Source organism: Macroventuria anomochaeta (genome assembly GCF_010093625.1).
Source record: "Macroventuria anomochaeta strain CBS 525.71 unplaced genomic scaffold BU25scaffold_19, whole genome shotgun sequence".
NCBI lineage: Eukaryota > Fungi > Ascomycota > Dothideomycetes > Pleosporales > Didymellaceae > Macroventuria > Macroventuria anomochaeta.
The window spans coordinates 263,993-278,081 of NW_022985380.1; the positions used below are offsets into that span (position 1 = coordinate 263,993).

The 14,089-nt window shown below is 52.0% G+C and overlaps 7 protein-coding genes across 7 annotated transcripts; 2 read left to right on the top strand and 5 right to left on the bottom strand.

The window, feature by feature from the left end:
* Positions 1-8: 8 nt before the first annotated feature.
* Positions 9-1,388, bottom strand: BU25DRAFT_411365 (uncharacterized protein). Its single transcript, XM_033706535.1, has one exon. The coding sequence runs from the start codon at positions 958-960 to the stop codon at positions 361-363; it is 600 nt and encodes a 199-aa protein (XP_033561029.1). The 5' UTR covers positions 961-1,388; the 3' UTR covers positions 9-360.
* Positions 1,149-2,140, top strand: BU25DRAFT_73048 (uncharacterized protein). Its single transcript, XM_033712062.1, has 2 exons — positions 1,149-1,735; positions 1,797-2,140. The coding sequence occupies exons 1-2, from the start codon at positions 1,336-1,338 to the stop codon at positions 1,895-1,897; spliced, it is 501 nt and encodes a 166-aa protein (XP_033561030.1). The 5' UTR covers positions 1,149-1,335; the 3' UTR covers positions 1,898-2,140.
* An 885-nt stretch (positions 2,141-3,025) lies between these two features.
* BU25DRAFT_411368 (uncharacterized protein) lies at positions 3,026-4,814 on the bottom strand. The gene is made up of 4 exons (XM_033706536.1): positions 4,219-4,814; positions 3,665-4,167; positions 3,529-3,596; positions 3,026-3,480 (listed from the first exon to the last, which is right to left on the bottom strand). Exons 1-4 carry the CDS (start codon positions 4,399-4,401, stop codon positions 3,068-3,070), a joined length of 1,167 nt encoding a protein of 388 aa, XP_033561031.1. The 5' UTR covers positions 4,402-4,814; the 3' UTR covers positions 3,026-3,067.
* A 440-nt stretch (positions 4,815-5,254) lies between these two features.
* BU25DRAFT_73475 (cytochrome P450) lies at positions 5,255-7,256 on the bottom strand. The gene is made up of 4 exons (XM_033712063.1): positions 6,837-7,256; positions 6,654-6,774; positions 5,556-6,593; positions 5,255-5,508 (listed from the first exon to the last, which is right to left on the bottom strand). Exons 1-4 carry the CDS (start codon positions 7,084-7,086, stop codon positions 5,346-5,348), a joined length of 1,572 nt encoding a protein of 523 aa, XP_033561032.1. The 5' UTR covers positions 7,087-7,256; the 3' UTR covers positions 5,255-5,345.
* Positions 7,257-8,658: 1,402 nt separating this feature from the next.
* BU25DRAFT_394162 (uncharacterized protein) lies at positions 8,659-10,538 on the bottom strand. Its single transcript, XM_033704726.1, has 2 exons — positions 9,849-10,538; positions 8,659-9,796 (listed from the first exon to the last, which is right to left on the bottom strand). The coding sequence occupies exons 1-2, from the start codon at positions 10,417-10,419 to the stop codon at positions 8,832-8,834; spliced, it is 1,536 nt and encodes a 511-aa protein (XP_033561033.1). The 5' UTR covers positions 10,420-10,538; the 3' UTR covers positions 8,659-8,831.
* Positions 10,539-10,858: 320 nt separating this feature from the next.
* Positions 10,859-12,150, bottom strand: BU25DRAFT_411373 (Phox-like protein). Its single transcript, XM_033706537.1, has 4 exons — positions 11,633-12,150; positions 11,402-11,427; positions 11,258-11,352; positions 10,859-11,195 (listed from the first exon to the last, which is right to left on the bottom strand). The coding sequence occupies exons 1-4, from the start codon at positions 11,975-11,977 to the stop codon at positions 11,044-11,046; spliced, it is 618 nt and encodes a 205-aa protein (XP_033561034.1). The 5' UTR covers positions 11,978-12,150; the 3' UTR covers positions 10,859-11,043.
* Positions 12,151-12,829: 679 nt separating this feature from the next.
* BU25DRAFT_411375 (uncharacterized protein) lies at positions 12,830-13,827 on the top strand. The gene is made up of 2 exons (XM_033706538.1): positions 12,830-13,115; positions 13,274-13,827. The coding sequence occupies exons 1-2, from the start codon at positions 12,993-12,995 to the stop codon at positions 13,673-13,675; spliced, it is 525 nt and encodes a 174-aa protein (XP_033561035.1). The 5' UTR covers positions 12,830-12,992; the 3' UTR covers positions 13,676-13,827.
* Positions 13,828-14,089: the final 262 nt, after the last annotated feature.

Genomic DNA, 14,089 nt, shown 5'->3' on the forward strand with positions numbered 1-14,089 from the left:
GTCCTTACCTCCGCAGCCTCCGATTGACAATTTTCTGCAGAACAGGCCTCGTTACCGGTATCTGACATTTTTCATCCCATCTTGTGGCTGACTGATAGCTGGCTCGTGCCTGTTCAGCTGAAACTTCGACCATTAGCCGTACTTGCAGCACAGTTCCCAGGTAGGGACCAGCACGTAGAGCGTGACAAACAACATTCGATGAAATTTCAGGTTTGGACAGCGGATCCATTGTTCTTGTGTAATTCCTCGTGGGTGCTTGCTGACATTGACAGAGGCAAAGAGTGCAAAACCTACATCTTCAAGCATTACCAACATGCAATGTGCAAAAGTAACTCTCAGTTCGGACGTCAAGCCAGCTGCTCATATCCACGGCCGTCCTCGATTGTCAAGACCACCGGGAATCGTTGCTGGCAGCTTAATCATGCTTCCCTTCTCCACCACTCTCAGCTCGCCACCCGGCTTCGGGAAGTCAGCTGCGAGACCCAAGAACGGGGCTGGAACGTCGTTCCTCAGGCCAGCGAGTCTTACGTCGCCCCATATGCGCCCTTCAGCCATCCTTGACAGCATCTCGGCCCTCGCCCAGACGTATCCCATCTCATTCATACCGCTCAGTCGCAGCCCGATCACTGTATGGACTTCATGTACAATGTCCAGGCCCTGAGCCTTCGGCGTAAGAAGCTGGCACGTTGGTGCTGTAGGCTTCATCGCGATGCTTGTCCGTTGTGCAACCGTAGCTTCCAGTATCCTAATATCAGCGCCCGAACGTGCAAACTTTTCCGGCAGCATGCCTTTGGTAACTCGACCCTGTTCCTCGTGTGTACAATCCGTGAGGCGAAACCGAAGTCTTGAGTCAAGGCCAATAAGGGCGCCTGATAGCTGGCCACCATCGATCGTACACGAGAGACCGGATTCGAAAAAGAGCTGGAGAGTGGGAAAGAACGTGTTTAGATTCCAATACATGATTCCTGCCCTGCAGTCAGTAGTCGTGTCATAGTCGTCTGCCGCAACTGCACGCACTCTGGTTTACCAGCTGGTTTGCTGGAACTGTCTGGCCGAACTCGACTGTCTGCATCAGGTTGACCTCGCGCGGTGCGAATGCCGTAGGATGCTCTGTCATCACTGTTGTTGCCTCAGACCCTCGTTCGTCATCGTCTGCTCTAAGACCCTCGCTGAGCTGGTCGTGACTGCCGTATGATGTGTAGTCACGCCGTTGCAGTTCTTGGCGCAACGCTTCGATTGAACACTGGTAGTAGTCCATGCAATGTCTGGCCAAACTTGCGCTGGATCTTCGTTTATAAATCGGCAAGGCTGACAACGGCTGTGTAGAGATTGGAGATGTGCGTGGCGTGGAGCAGATGCAGCTTATCGGCAGTGGTGTGTAGAGGAAATGTTTGTAGAGTCGTGAGCGCCATTTTTCATATTGTGTCGGTGTGTGGTGCAGGACGCGTGTTTATTCACTTGCTTTGCAGCTGCCGCATACATGCGCTTGTTCGTGTGCGTTCGCGACTTCCCAACTTTCTCTTGAGTTTTTCCCGTTACGTCAGTGCTGGTTCCAGCGTTTTGCGTTCACCATGGACGCCAATAGCGACCTCGGGAGTACTCTTAACATCTAGGTCGCACCTGCTGCCTGCTGTTGCTCGGTTTACGTGTTTGCTTCACCGCCCGCACCCGACTTGCGGAACGCTGAAGCCCTTCAAGGTCTGCTTCACTTACTGCCGGCCATGGTTCCTACTAAGTAAGTGACTGCCAGTCCAACTCAACCACTTCTAGATCTCCCCTTTCTGACAAGCTCGCAGTCGCGATGGTGCCGAGCGCCCTCGCGGGGCAGGCATTCATCAGGCGAAGGTGTTGCACACTACGGGCAACATCCAGGCATCAAGCCGCAAGCCAACGTTAAGATGCTTTCTCCTTGAGCTACCGCCAGGTATATCTTTTAGCCTTGGCACTTCCAGGTAGATCCTCACTACTCCCTCCAGAGCTACGCGATCGCATCTACCATTTCACTAAAGAACACATGGATGAAGATCCACTGGAGTACTCTAAGAGGCCAGACCCAGATTTCGATCTAGGAAGTTGGGGACCAGACTCAGCATACAAGCCCTATCTTCCGCGGTTCTGTCACAAGACATGGTTTGGTCCGCGCGGGCTTCAACGCCCACTGGCACTCGCTCAGACATGCAAGCAGGTTCGCGCAGAGTACCGTCTTCTTTAGCTCAAGCAAGGACGACTTCCACTTCACACCTCAGGAGGTATACGTCTCATACAAGTACGACATGTACGGCCAGCCAGATGAAACGCTCAATCTGACGCTTCTCGTCAGTCTACATGCTCATCGCTCCGGTTTCATCTGCAAGTTTCGTCCTGCTGAGATGCTTGAATTTCATCGCAAGGAGTGCCCGTCCAAGTACTGTGTACCGTGGCATTGCATGTATCAGAGGAACTACAAACACTACCTGGGCTTGATGGACTTTATAGCTTACACGGAAGCTTGTGCGTCATACATCATGAACCCAAATGAAGCCTGGACTGAAGACGCAAAGAACAATAGCTTCAGTGTTTGCTGCTCTTTCGACGATGAGGCCGGCAACACGAAGTCCCACGTTCACCTGAAGCACAGTATCGACAAAGATTGTGATCTGGCACAACACGTCCAAGACTTGCTCAACAGATGGGGCACAGACCCACTTGAGTATGGTGAACATATGAGTTTCGCATTCGAATGCGAAGTCTTCTAAAGTACAGACACAGAACACGGCGGCTCTGAGCTTACCATGCGTGAAGTGGTTGAGATTCCTAGCAAGACAGGAGATGGTGACAATGAATGGTTTATGTATACGCAACATTATTCGTAGCGACTTCGTGGTGGGATTAGTGGCAAGGAACGGACGGAACTCATGTCGTCGCTATGTACAGTGGGTTATCTGAATATTCACTTCTGCATTTGCAGTCTCTCGGGAAAAGGTACAACGGCACATATGCACATATATGTTTAGTCTGTCGGCAGAAAATCTTCGAATTTAACGTTTGTCATTAAGGCTGTCTAGTATTTTGCAACAGCAAACGTTTGTTATAGAGCCTGTCCACGTGGGTATCCATATTCTCCCTTCCTTGCCTCTGAATCTGATTCAATGTCCACTGCATAGCTTTGCTCGGCGTATATCCTCTTCGGGTCTATCGGCGCATCGCTCTTATCCGAGTCTCCATCCAGACGCTCCCAGTTGTCGTCTGCTCTTCCATGATGCACGGTCGACAGACTGAATCCGATGTCTGTAGGGTTCCGGAAACTATCACGTAGTCGTCGTTGCTGGCGTGATCCACCGACCGTGACTAGTTGGGTTCCCGTGCCACTCCTCTTGTTACTGGGGCCAGAACTCCCATCACTATTGGATCGGAAGAAATGTCGCAGTGAGGGAACTGAGGAAGCTATGCAGCCGATGCCGGTTTCGATGTTGGAACAGAGTATTGTGTGTGCAACCCAGACTGCGTAATCGATTAGCTTAGAATTGATCAGGGATGGGATGCCATTACATTGCAAGTCTTTCATTCCTTCAAACTTGTTGACGTAGGGTATCCTGACCATGGTGATCACTGATGCGCTGTTGTCTGTAAGCATATGACTTTCGAGTATTGCCTGCAGGCCTGGTGATGAAACAGAAGAACGTACATCGATGCGAAAGACAGCAGTCCAAAAGCCTGAATCTTCGCCTGCCTCTTCATCTGCGTATTCCATAACATGACCGCAGGCACTACAACCAACGCTAGATCTGTTGCGATCGTTGATACCGTAGCAACATGGCCAATGATGACGAATGTGTCTACAGGCGCGCATGAACCTTCGCCACTGAGGATCAATGTAGGCGTCCAGATCGTGCGGACCGGTTGGCAATAGAGTAGGGTTCCGAGGAAGGTGATGAGAAAGGATGCCCATGTCACAGTAAGCAGGGCCCAGACAGTGTAGACGAGTGCTTTCTTCGTGGAGGCGATACGCTGGATCGTGATGCAAATGGACGACTTCACCATCGCAAGGCCAACAACGTACATCAGAATCCAGATGATGTAGTACTTCATGGCCTCAGAGTACTGCCACGCATTGAGATCTTTCTCTAGTCTTCCGAGTCCAACTAGACATCCGTATATTGCCAGTCCTATGACTGCAGTATAGACAACCTAAAGAGGACTTCAGCGCATGTTGTCGGTGATATAGCAGACTGGTCTTACGGCTCCACTTGCCATGAAGGCATCATCGAGACCAAACGTGCCTTTCGCAAGGCGAACATATGTCCTTAAAGACACTGCGAGGACGGAAAGACCAAGAAAGACGCCTGAAATGATGATGATGGTCAGCGGTAATCCATCCGGAGCGATGATCCTCGCATCAGGATCGACACTCGCACCCTCCATAGGTGTTGATGTGGGGAACAGTCGATAGGCGAGTACACGACCTCCCAAAAACTCGAAAATTGCAATGCCACAGTGCGGCGGTCCTCCTTATATTGAGGTAAACTCCGAAGCGACTATGGCAAGCATTGATATTATAGCGTCGATCGTTGCTCTTCTTGTGCTCTTTTTGCGTTCTTGAATCGTTCTAAGCAAATATACTGGAGGTCGAAGGTGGAAAACACACCCCAGTATGGCCCAACAGTTTCATGGAAATCCTGTCATCGACGACTGGGGAATTTGCAGGCCTTTAAAAAGACCACATCCTGGCCGAATCTCCCCTGGGCCCAGTTCGACAGCGTCAATTCCAGGCCCAGAAACTCATTAGCGTCCGGTCCGCACGTTCCTAGTAAAGGTCTTGCGCCAGAAGTCCGATCATGGTGAGCCCTACCACAAAGCCACGCACAGCCATTCTGTACCAGAGCAGCGAAATTTGACGCCTTGGAACTTCCGCATCAATCCACAAGAAAATCTACATTAAGAAATTCAAGATGGCACTTGCCATTAGTGCCATGTGGGTCTCGGGCCGATTGAGTAATTTTCGGATGCTGGACGCCGGCACTTTACTCTTCCAGAACCGTCGCCGGTGAATCGAGATTGTGGATACATATCCTGTACGAGACGGAAAGACGAAACGGACAGCCTTGTGCGGACGGATGCTGCGACTTTCACATGTTGAAGACACGGCTAACACGGTCGTGGCTAGCGCGGAGTTAGTGCCGTACATTGTAAAGCACCACTAGGTCCTGGCTTGTCCGAAGATGCGAAGAAGAGTTCGAGTTTTGACATATTCTAGATAGACAGTATCCTACACAGACGGCCATTGTCATCACTTTGTTGATTGTTCGGTATGTTGTGGAGGTCGCCTAAGTTGCGCGCTTCCAGTGGAGTACCTTAATATCCTCAGTCTAGTCTATCGTCACTCGCACGCCTCTGTTGTCTTTGGTCATGGGGATGAACATGTCGTGATCGTACGCAAGATCTTCAGCTGTCGTATCGGACAAGTGCATCTGAGGTAGAACACGCAAGGCCAATGCCGTCAGACTCAAGTTGAGCTCGCACAATGCGAGACTGCTTTATGTTAGCATTGGACTCCACAATTGAAAGGGAATACTCACTTCATGCCGAGGCAGGAGCGGCTACCCTTCGAGAAAGCGAGCATGCTACGCTCCACATCTTTCCTTCGTTGGTTGTTCCCATCCAGCCAGCGCTCAGGAATGAAGGCATAAGAGTCGGGGAAAGCCTTCTCGTCGTGGTGAGTAATGGCAGCCGACATACCCACCGCATAGCCTTGCGGAATGATGTACTCGACCGGCCGCTTGTCCCATTCTCCACGGAAGACCAGGTTCTCTTCAGTTGGCACACGGGCTGTTCGAGCTGATACACCGTACGATAGCCTCAGACCCTCCTGAATAACCGCTCCCAGGTATGGGAGGGTCTCAAGTTCAGTCCACGCAGGTAGCTGTTTTGGGTCTTTCACAACTGATTGCAGTTCATTCCTGAGCTTGGTGAGAAGTTCCGGCTTGGTCAAGAGGTGATATGTGATAACCGCCATTGCCCAACTCGTGGTCTCTGTGCCAGCTCCAATGACCCCGGCGGCTTCATCGGCCAACCTCTGTGGCTCTTTTTCCAACGACACCAGATCTGATTCCAGAATAGTACCAAATACAGTCGGTCGGTCATACTTGATACCCGCTTCAATATCAGCCTTGGCCTTCCTCATCTTCTCAGGGAGATCAATTTGCAGCGTGCGAACCATGAGAGCGGAACTTGGCGGCATGTAGTCGACCAGGTATTTGCCAAGTCCAGCGCTGGCTTTGGTCCAAGGGAAGAATCGGAAAATGAAGACAGGTCTCAAGATGGAAGCCAGCGGTTCGCGGAAGTTGGGGTACCAGCCTTCTTGATCAAGGAATCCGAAGCTCTCACCGAAGCTGTAGCCGGAGATCGCATCAGAGGTGAAGCAACTGTACGCCATAGTAACGTCGAATGGTTGACGGCCTGACTCCCTGAGCAGCTTATCGCAGAGCTTTTGCGCCAGATTCTGGATCTCAGGTTCCAGTCTTGCGATCATACCGCGCGAGAAGAACTTGGCCACGGGGATTCGGCGTACTCGATGTAGGTCATGATCTGCTGTTCCGAATCCAGCTTGTCCCAGTCTATAGTCGAAACATGTGCAATTAGCGTGTGCCATCTGCGACTTGTAAAGAAGGTCTTACGCTGAGCCGTTGATTTGGTGAACTGGCTTGTCGCGTTTGCGCCCGCCAACAGCGTAGATCTCATCTGCGAAAGAGATGTCGTTGCAGTGCACTTCATGAGGGCTGATGCGAACAATGGGACCTATGATACGAGTTCTGCCGTTAGACTTGGACTTCCTGGGCTTCAACTGATCCCCAACTTACCATATTTCTCATGCATCTTCCTAATCTCTTTGGTGTAGCATCCGAATTTGACAACATCATAATAGAATTCCGGCCAGTAGGTTGCTGCTGCTAGCTTGGGCCCGGGAATGCGACTCAGCGGGTGCAAAGGTGACACATTGTAGATGGTCTTGAGTAGATGGTATGCCAGCCAGAGACCAACGAACGCCAGTACATTGCGGATTGAGATGATAGATGTCTCCAATAGAGGCAACACGGCCTGAACCGTCATGTTGGCGCAAGTGGTGTAAGGAGGTGAATTGCAGCGAAGCAGAAGACTCCTCTCCCACAAGCATCGTGCGGAACGGCCAGCATTATCATTTTGGCGTGCTTTGCTGTGGAGTGCGATACCTGCACTGTCGGGAATTGGTGACAGAAGTGTCGAAGGGTGTTACCCAGCCAAGGTGGTCCACACGCCAGATGCGTCCCGACTAGGTTCGAACAGGGAAGACGCATCCAGCACCGTTGACACGGGCCGCGCGGGTGACAGCGGTATGCCCACATCCTGATTTGCTGACAACCAAATTCTCCGAGTCATTCATCACCTCCCTCTTCCCTTGTCCCCAGTCTTGATGAGTCGGAAAAGCTGCCACGCGTGCCAGCCGGCAGATGCTGCCAGACCTGGACATTACGATGGAACATCAGGCAAACTTGCGAAGTGGATGCGCAATATGCACAAAACCTTCGATACCGTCTCACCGATGTTGTTAAACGAGCTCAAAAGCGGCTTGTACACTCAGGCGATGTCAGGCCATTGTACGAAACAGCCAAAAATCAACCTCAACCCGGGCAGTGCGAGCTCGAAGTTGATCATTGTCGTACGAGTTTATATCAAAGCAAACTCGCGACCCATGTTTTGACATCTTAGGATACAGCAAAAAGTTTATCGACCTAGACAGCCATCTAAGCTCGAAGAAATGCTTTAGTTTTTTTTTAATTGACAGCAGAAGATCATAAACATAATAAGACTTCGAGCGCACATCCCCTATCGTCGAGATGGGCTCAAGTGTTGCGTATTCTTTGGCTATTAGCGGGACAAGACACAGTGTAGACGCCGAAACATGTACTGACACCTGAACCGTTCTTGAACCCCAATATAATGACAGTGTCGGCCGGGACGAATAGAAGAACAGCAGGTTCCCTTTTTACGACAGAGAGCGCTCGAGCATAGTGTTTACCCCTGATGACTTTCGCAGATTTGAGCAAGTTCAGCGGCAAGAGCATGACAGTGCATGCACATCATTCGTGAACAGGATGGAGGCTTGAGTAAAAGATGTTGTTAAGAGGAAGAGAGAGACATGTTTGGAGCTGAACACAGTCTAAGAACGGTCCTTGTGCCGTTCAAGAGCGAGCCCAGGAGTGAAAGGTCATCAAAGGGACGCTCCGGAGTTGTTCAGACACTGCCTTAGGCATGTGCAGTGCGTTCTCGTCTTTTGTTCTCGTGAGGACACGCACACAGAGCCGCTCATGAGCTTTTTGCGGAGAGCTTTTGATGTGTAGGAAAGAACAGCAGACATGTCATTGAAGATGAGTACATCACCTTTTGGAGGGCTTGACAACGCGAAGACGGCCACGGAGCATGTTTGGGTAGTCTCTTCATTTCCAAACCTGACAGCGGGACGTGGTTAAGTGAGTGTAGCAAAAAGGATGGGTTGGACGCCTATAGTGTTCGAACAACGCCAGTGCGCGGCTGAGTGATGATGCATCGGACAAGGCATAGAAATGTGCAGTGTCAGCGTTTGCGAGACATCATAGCAAACGGCGAAGACAGAATGAGCAAGTTGAACTCAATGTTTTCAATGCTATGCTTTGGTCTATCCTACACAGCGAAAGCGCACAATATGCTCCTCGCTTTAGCCCGAGATGAGCTGATGGATCCAACCCAAGAACGCCACAATAATACCTAGTAATCCAGCTCTTGCTTTGCTGGATTATAAGGAAGGGTATAAAAGAGTACGAAATGAAAGAAAGCCGAGGCTAAGTTGACTGTGTATTCGTACCACACTGTCTTTCCCTCTGTCTCCTTCTCCGTTGTCTCGCATTGTCACGCAGGAACTGCGGATCTATGTAGTCGTCTGGCAGCTCGAACTCATGCTCCTCGAAGTCCGGTATGGGCTGCCCAAAGGCTGTAGCATTACGCCCATGGCGGTGCTTGCCTAACGCAGCTGCTCGTAGATGTGGTTTCGCATAGAAGGATAAGAATGGCATTGTGGGTTCGGGCGGTACGAAAGGTAAAAGGAAGCCATGTGGTCGTGGCGGACGTTTGGGTTTGGGAGATTCTGGCTGTTTCGGTTGTTGGTCGTTCGTCTGTGTTATCTTTCCGTTCACCTTGGTGACTTCTGAGGCTTCTGACTCCTCACCTTCCTCGTCCTCATCCTCCGTGCGGGCGGCGAGTGCAGCTTCTTTCTCAGCTCTTATACGCTTCTCTTCCTGCTTCCAGACACGGAACTTGTCTACGAGCGCTTCCACCTCTTTGATGAAGTAGTCTCGTTTCGACTCCCAGTCTCTCGTCTCGCCAGCCGTGACGCCTGTTATGCCCATGACCCTCAGCCAATCAGGCCCTTGTAAGCCGTCGAGAAGTCGCTCCAGCTGCTGCTTTTCGTGCATAGCGCGCTCCTTCTCGATGTTGCGCAGCTGCTTCTCTTTCCGCTCAGCACGGCGATGTTGAGCGAAGAAGTGAGAATCGGCCAGGGGATCTTCCTCGCCATCGCTCCGAATGTGCTTTGATATGCTGCTGTAGTCCAGTACTTGGAAGGTAGTGGATGATTGTGTTGAGGGTATCGCGTGGTTCGAAAGTTCGCGTGCAGGTGTAGTAGCTCTCGGTTTGCGTGTCCGCGTAGGACTGGCAGACTGGCGGAGCGGTTCGGGTGAAGCAGGCGCAGGTGTCTTCGATTTGGAGGGCTCATCGACAATATATATGGGCGTGTCGATGTCGAGGAACTCTGCTCACAAGGGTCAACTGATATCTCAGCATGGCAGCAGCGAGTGACGCACCAGATGGCTTCGGCAAGTCTGCGATGATGTCGTCGTAGCTGGAGAAGTACACGGCAAGGTCACTCTTTAGTCGCGAGCTACCGTCTGAGCTCCTTAAGCTCCTCCTGTCCTTCGACTTGGGGTCCGCTGTGGGCGCAGGCACAGCAAGCTTCCCTGCGCTGCCTGGCCGGGGTGTAGAGCGCCCAGAAGGCACATCGTCGGCGTCAATGTCTAGCAGTGTCTGCACGCCATTCGTTATGCGCACCAATTCGCCGTGTGGCTCACGGTGCACGACTTTGGTGGGTGGTCTCGTGTCAGGCGCGTCATCCAGCGCTGCAGAGGACCGCTTCCTTGAGTTGGTGCGGGGCGGCGGTGCTGGACGCGCTGGCGATACTGCTATTTGCTTCACCGTCTTCTCATCGTCGCCGAGGACGAGCAGCGGGCCGCTTTTGCTAGAACGGCGCGTCGAGACGGTGGTGTTGTGGGGGTTGCTGCGGTTGATGTCGTCAGGCGCGACAGGCGCGAAGTTGAGCTTGGTCTGCACGAGACGTTCAGTCGACGACCGCATTGGAGGCCGGACGAGGTTGGCCATGGTGCTACTGGGGGAATATCTGGTTTCGCGGGGTCATCTTTCAGTCACTGCGACGCATAGCTGCCATTGAGGATGTCGCGCTGGGTCAAGGCAAAACTGTCGCAACGGTGTTAGGGGTGCTTGTCCTCGAGCTCAGTCGGCCGCTTCTCCAGCAGCGGTAGCTGCAGACATCTATGCCTGGTCACTTCACCCTCACCAATGCACGTGTGAGGTCAAATTAAGCCTCGTAAAATAGGATTTGACCTCTTCCACGTCCTGTTGCAATTTAGGACGATTTTCATCGAATCAAGTTGCAGGAACTCCGACAAATTCCAAGATAGCTCGACGCCACAGTGAATTGCAGCCAATCATGCGCCATACTGTGAATCTGCGACATCAACGTCGAAACAGTCTTGTGTGCTGAGGTTTGAAGATTGTGAGCTGCATAAGAAGACTCCATGCTTATGTACTGGTCTTGTCATTACACGTTATATGTACAGGGCATTCACCTTCAAGGGAAGACTGAGCCATAGCTCGTGCTATCACCAACAATAAAACGCCAATCGCGCGCTCCTACAATCGATATGCAAAAAGCAACGGGTCCAATGCACCCACCCGTTATGATTTACGAGAACAAGAACTCTTTCAAAACCGGTGACCCTGCAAACTCCGGGTTGAGTAAAACGCAACTAAAAATATGTCAGTCGAGATATTGCGAGCGCGAACGTTGACAACGAACTCCAAGAAGTACGATAGACCTTGCTTTCGCCGTTCGAGGAACCTCGGCCTGAATCGAGCTATACCGTTCGTGTCAGCAACGAATGTGAAGAGGTGGGGTGAGATGAGGGGCGTGACATACACACTACAGATTTGGGTGGAAACTGTGGCATGGAACCCACAGCATGAGGGAACGTCCGGATGAGCTTCTGGTGGAGATCTTCGAACTCAGAATACCTGGTGCGGAATAAGCAGAGACACAAAGAAACATCTTGACAGTACATACCTCTTACGGATCTTCATGGGGCCGCCCTGTTGTTCATTAGTCAATTGTTCTTGCCATTCCGCATATCTGGAGATAGATAGACTGCATCATGGTCTTGGTAGTTCCCTGCATGACCAGTTCCTTTGGGACAACGCCAAATTGACTGATTGGCTGGGGGGAAGTGTCTTGAGCGAGCCAATATGTGGGCCGCGTACACGTGCTCGATTGGGGTGAGGCTCTCGGAGGACTTACATCGAGCGTCTCAACTGTGCAGTTCCACACCACGTACTGGCCGGGCGAGTAGACCCCAAGTCCTGGCGCTGTACCGCTGACGACCACATAATCATCAATCGTTACATGCTTTGCCCAAAGCACTTTGCATTGCTCGGAGCCCTCATCGGTGTGGTCTTCGAGCACGATGCGAGCTCCAGCATCTGAGGTGTACGAGCTCAGACGACTACCGTTGCGCTCGTGCCTCTGCCAGTAGGGCGGAACTACGCTGTTCCGCTCTGGACGAGCGGTGGCGAGCTTTGCCCCATCCTCGCGAGACGGTGATGGGGGGCTTTCGTTTACAGGTTCAGAGCTCACCGGCTCCATCCATCTGCAATGTAGTGGGCTGGGCGGGTGGCGCGTCAAATGGGAAGACGGAAGGTGTCAGATAGAAATGCGTGGAGGTGAGGGGTAGATAAGTCCTCTGAGGTGGGACGGCGCTGCAGCCAGATTCTTAGTGCCGTTGGTAGCAGACGAAAGAAAGCTGGCTTCTGCTTTTGCCTCGCTTTGACGAACACAGCCGGATGATGCGCAGATGGATACGGGGTGTTGGACCCTGGTCACGGCTGGCAGAACAACGCGTCATGACTGGGCAATTAAAGAAGGGATATAGACCGCCCTCCCTTCGGAGCTCACCCGAGAAGGGTCTTGAGAAACATTTCGATACTCGTTCGTGGTGTTGCACGGCGAACTGTATGCACCAGGCCGCGCAATGCACCAGAGTACAGCATCTGGCGAGACATGCAGCACCGTTCCGCGATTCTGTTGGCCCAAAGGGCTCAAGGGAGTTAGCTCTACGGCAATAAAAGTGGCGGGAAGACACCCCAAGCTCCAAGCTAGTGAAATCGAGATAGGCCCATGCACTCATTGTACGTGCGCCATTGCCGTCCTCATGATCGCTCCCTTTATATACCGCGCTACTCCCTGCAGCCTCTTTGCCCACACTCACGCTCGTTGTTGAGAATTGTCACTTTGCAGGAGACGTTGTCCCGTCAAAAGTTCGGTTCGATTACTGTCTGTCGCTGACCATCTCCTCGTTTGAATTTGTTCCCATCTTGGTATCCAAGCAAGCAAAGGTACGTGCATTCCCAACCATATCTCCGCACTTGGGGAGCAATCTCCTCGGAACATCAAAGCTTACTCTTCATCTTTCGCAGTCTCCTCTCCAAGTCTCCTCGAACTTCACATACTTTCGACATGCGTTCCACACTCGCCTTCAGCTTCGCTGCCTTCGCTGGCTTTGCCGCAGCTCAGACCACCTCTCAGAACGACTATCCATACAGCATCGACCCGGATAGTGTCTCGTCATCCGACAGGCGTACGTGCAAGCATCACCTTATGTATGGGCTGTTCTGACTTTGCTGTAGAATACTGGTGTGACCAGAACGAGGCTCAATGCCCGCTCATCTGCCTCCAGCAGCCCGGTGTCAGCTCATCGACTACCCAGGACAACGACTGCGACCCTGTAAGCCTCACAACTCGACTTTACAGACTGGGAAGAATGCGGGGAGGGGTCAGAATGGAAGTTGTGGTGTTTAGCTTGCCCTGACCGCTATTGGCTAGCCCTTCCTCTTACTCAACCGTCTCAACATTTCCCTAGAACTTGAGCTAACAAACTCATAGGACCAGTTGACCTACTCCTGCGTTTGCGAAAACGGTGTCTCCCCCAACATCACCCAATACTCGCAGACCCTTCCCTTCTACATCTGCCAGGCGTGGGGCAACCAGTGTGTAGCCAACTGCAACGGCGACAACACCTGCGCCAACAGCTGCCGTGCCGACCACCCCTGCGGTGCTCAGACTCCCTACCTGGGTAACGCCACTTCGAGCTCTGTGTCGTCCACAGCTTCGGCCACTGCATCCGCCACAACTTCCCGTGCCGTAACTGGTTTTGGTGGTGCTGCCGCCACTTCTGCCGCCGGTGGTTCAACTGGTGCTGCTGCGGCGTCCTTCATCCCCAACGCTGCCACCAGCATGGCTGTCCTCTTCGGCACCGTGTTCTTCGGCTTCGCTGTCCTCCTCTAAGCTGTAGACCCCCACACCTCTGTTCCATTGCTCGATTGCACCATCTCTCTTCTGAATCTTCTTCATGCATAGCGTCCGGGATTACATTACAGTCATTTCACCACCATACAGATACCCATTGGGACTTGCCGCTCATTTGAAAGCAACCGGGAGTTTAATTAGCAAGGCGCATCGTATAGGGTGCGCTTAATATCGGCAATAGTAGCATTTGCATCACCATCGTGTAGCCCGGAGTTCTTAATTCAAGATCAGCAAAGGGTTTTGGCGATTACCAAGACTGTTCTATCACACTATGTGCCCTTCGTCGTTTCTTGTGTGCGTGATGTATTGTCCTTGCTTCCTTCCGTGGTTTGAGGTTGAAAAATACGTTCTAGTAATACTATGGCTGCTACTAAACGTACACAACGTACGACC

Bases quoted from the DNA above. Each gene is read 5' to 3' on its own strand.
- BU25DRAFT_411365 (XM_033706535.1), bottom strand. From the start codon at position 960: ATGTATTGGAATCTAAACACGTTCTTTCCCACTCTCCAGCTCTTTTTC.
- BU25DRAFT_411368 (XM_033706536.1), bottom strand. From the start codon at position 4,401: ATGGAGGGTGCGAGTGTCGATCCTGATGCGAGGATCATCGCTCCGGAT. The intron at 4,168-4,218 runs GTAAGACCAGTC...AGTCCTCTTTAG, and splicing joins CCTTCATGGCAAGTGGAGCC to GTTGTCTATACTGCAGTCAT. The intron at 3,481-3,528 runs GTAATGGCATCC...TCGATTACGCAG, and splicing joins AGGAATGAAAGACTTGCAAT to TCTGGGTTGCACACACAATA.
- BU25DRAFT_411373 (XM_033706537.1), bottom strand. From the start codon at position 11,977: ATGGAGCCGGTGAGCTCTGAACCTGTAAACGAAAGCCCCCCATCACCG. The intron at 11,428-11,632 runs GTAAGTCCTCCG...AATGAACAACAG, and splicing joins GCACAGTTGAGACGCTCGAT to GGCGGCCCCATGAAGATCCG. The intron at 11,196-11,257 runs GTATGTCACGCC...CGAACGGTATAG, and splicing joins TCCACCCAAATCTGTAGTGT to CTCGATTCAGGCCGAGGTTC.
- BU25DRAFT_394162 (XM_033704726.1), bottom strand. From the start codon at position 10,419: ATGGCCAACCTCGTCCGGCCTCCAATGCGGTCGTCGACTGAACGTCTC. The intron at 9,797-9,848 runs GTGCGTCACTCG...CCTTGTGAGCAG, and splicing joins AGACTTGCCGAAGCCATCTG to AGTTCCTCGACATCGACACG.
- BU25DRAFT_73475 (XM_033712063.1), bottom strand. From the start codon at position 7,086: ATGACGGTTCAGGCCGTGTTGCCTCTATTGGAGACATCTATCATCTCA. The intron at 6,594-6,653 runs GTAAGACCTTCT...TTTCGACTATAG, and splicing joins CACCAAATCAACGGCTCAGC to ACTGGGACAAGCTGGATTCG. The intron at 5,509-5,555 runs GTGAGTATTCCC...AACATAAAGCAG, and splicing joins CGCTCCTGCCTCGGCATGAA to TCTCGCATTGTGCGAGCTCA.
- BU25DRAFT_73048 (XM_033712062.1), top strand. From the start codon at position 1,336: ATGTGCGTGGCGTGGAGCAGATGCAGCTTATCGGCAGTGGTGTGTAGA. The intron at 1,736-1,796 runs GTAAGTGACTGC...ACAAGCTCGCAG, and splicing joins CCGGCCATGGTTCCTACTAA to TCGCGATGGTGCCGAGCGCC.
- BU25DRAFT_411375 (XM_033706538.1), top strand. From the start codon at position 12,993: ATGGGCTGTTCTGACTTTGCTGTAGAATACTGGTGTGACCAGAACGAG. The intron at 13,116-13,273 runs GTAAGCCTCACA...ACAAACTCATAG, and splicing joins AGGACAACGACTGCGACCCT to GACCAGTTGACCTACTCCTG.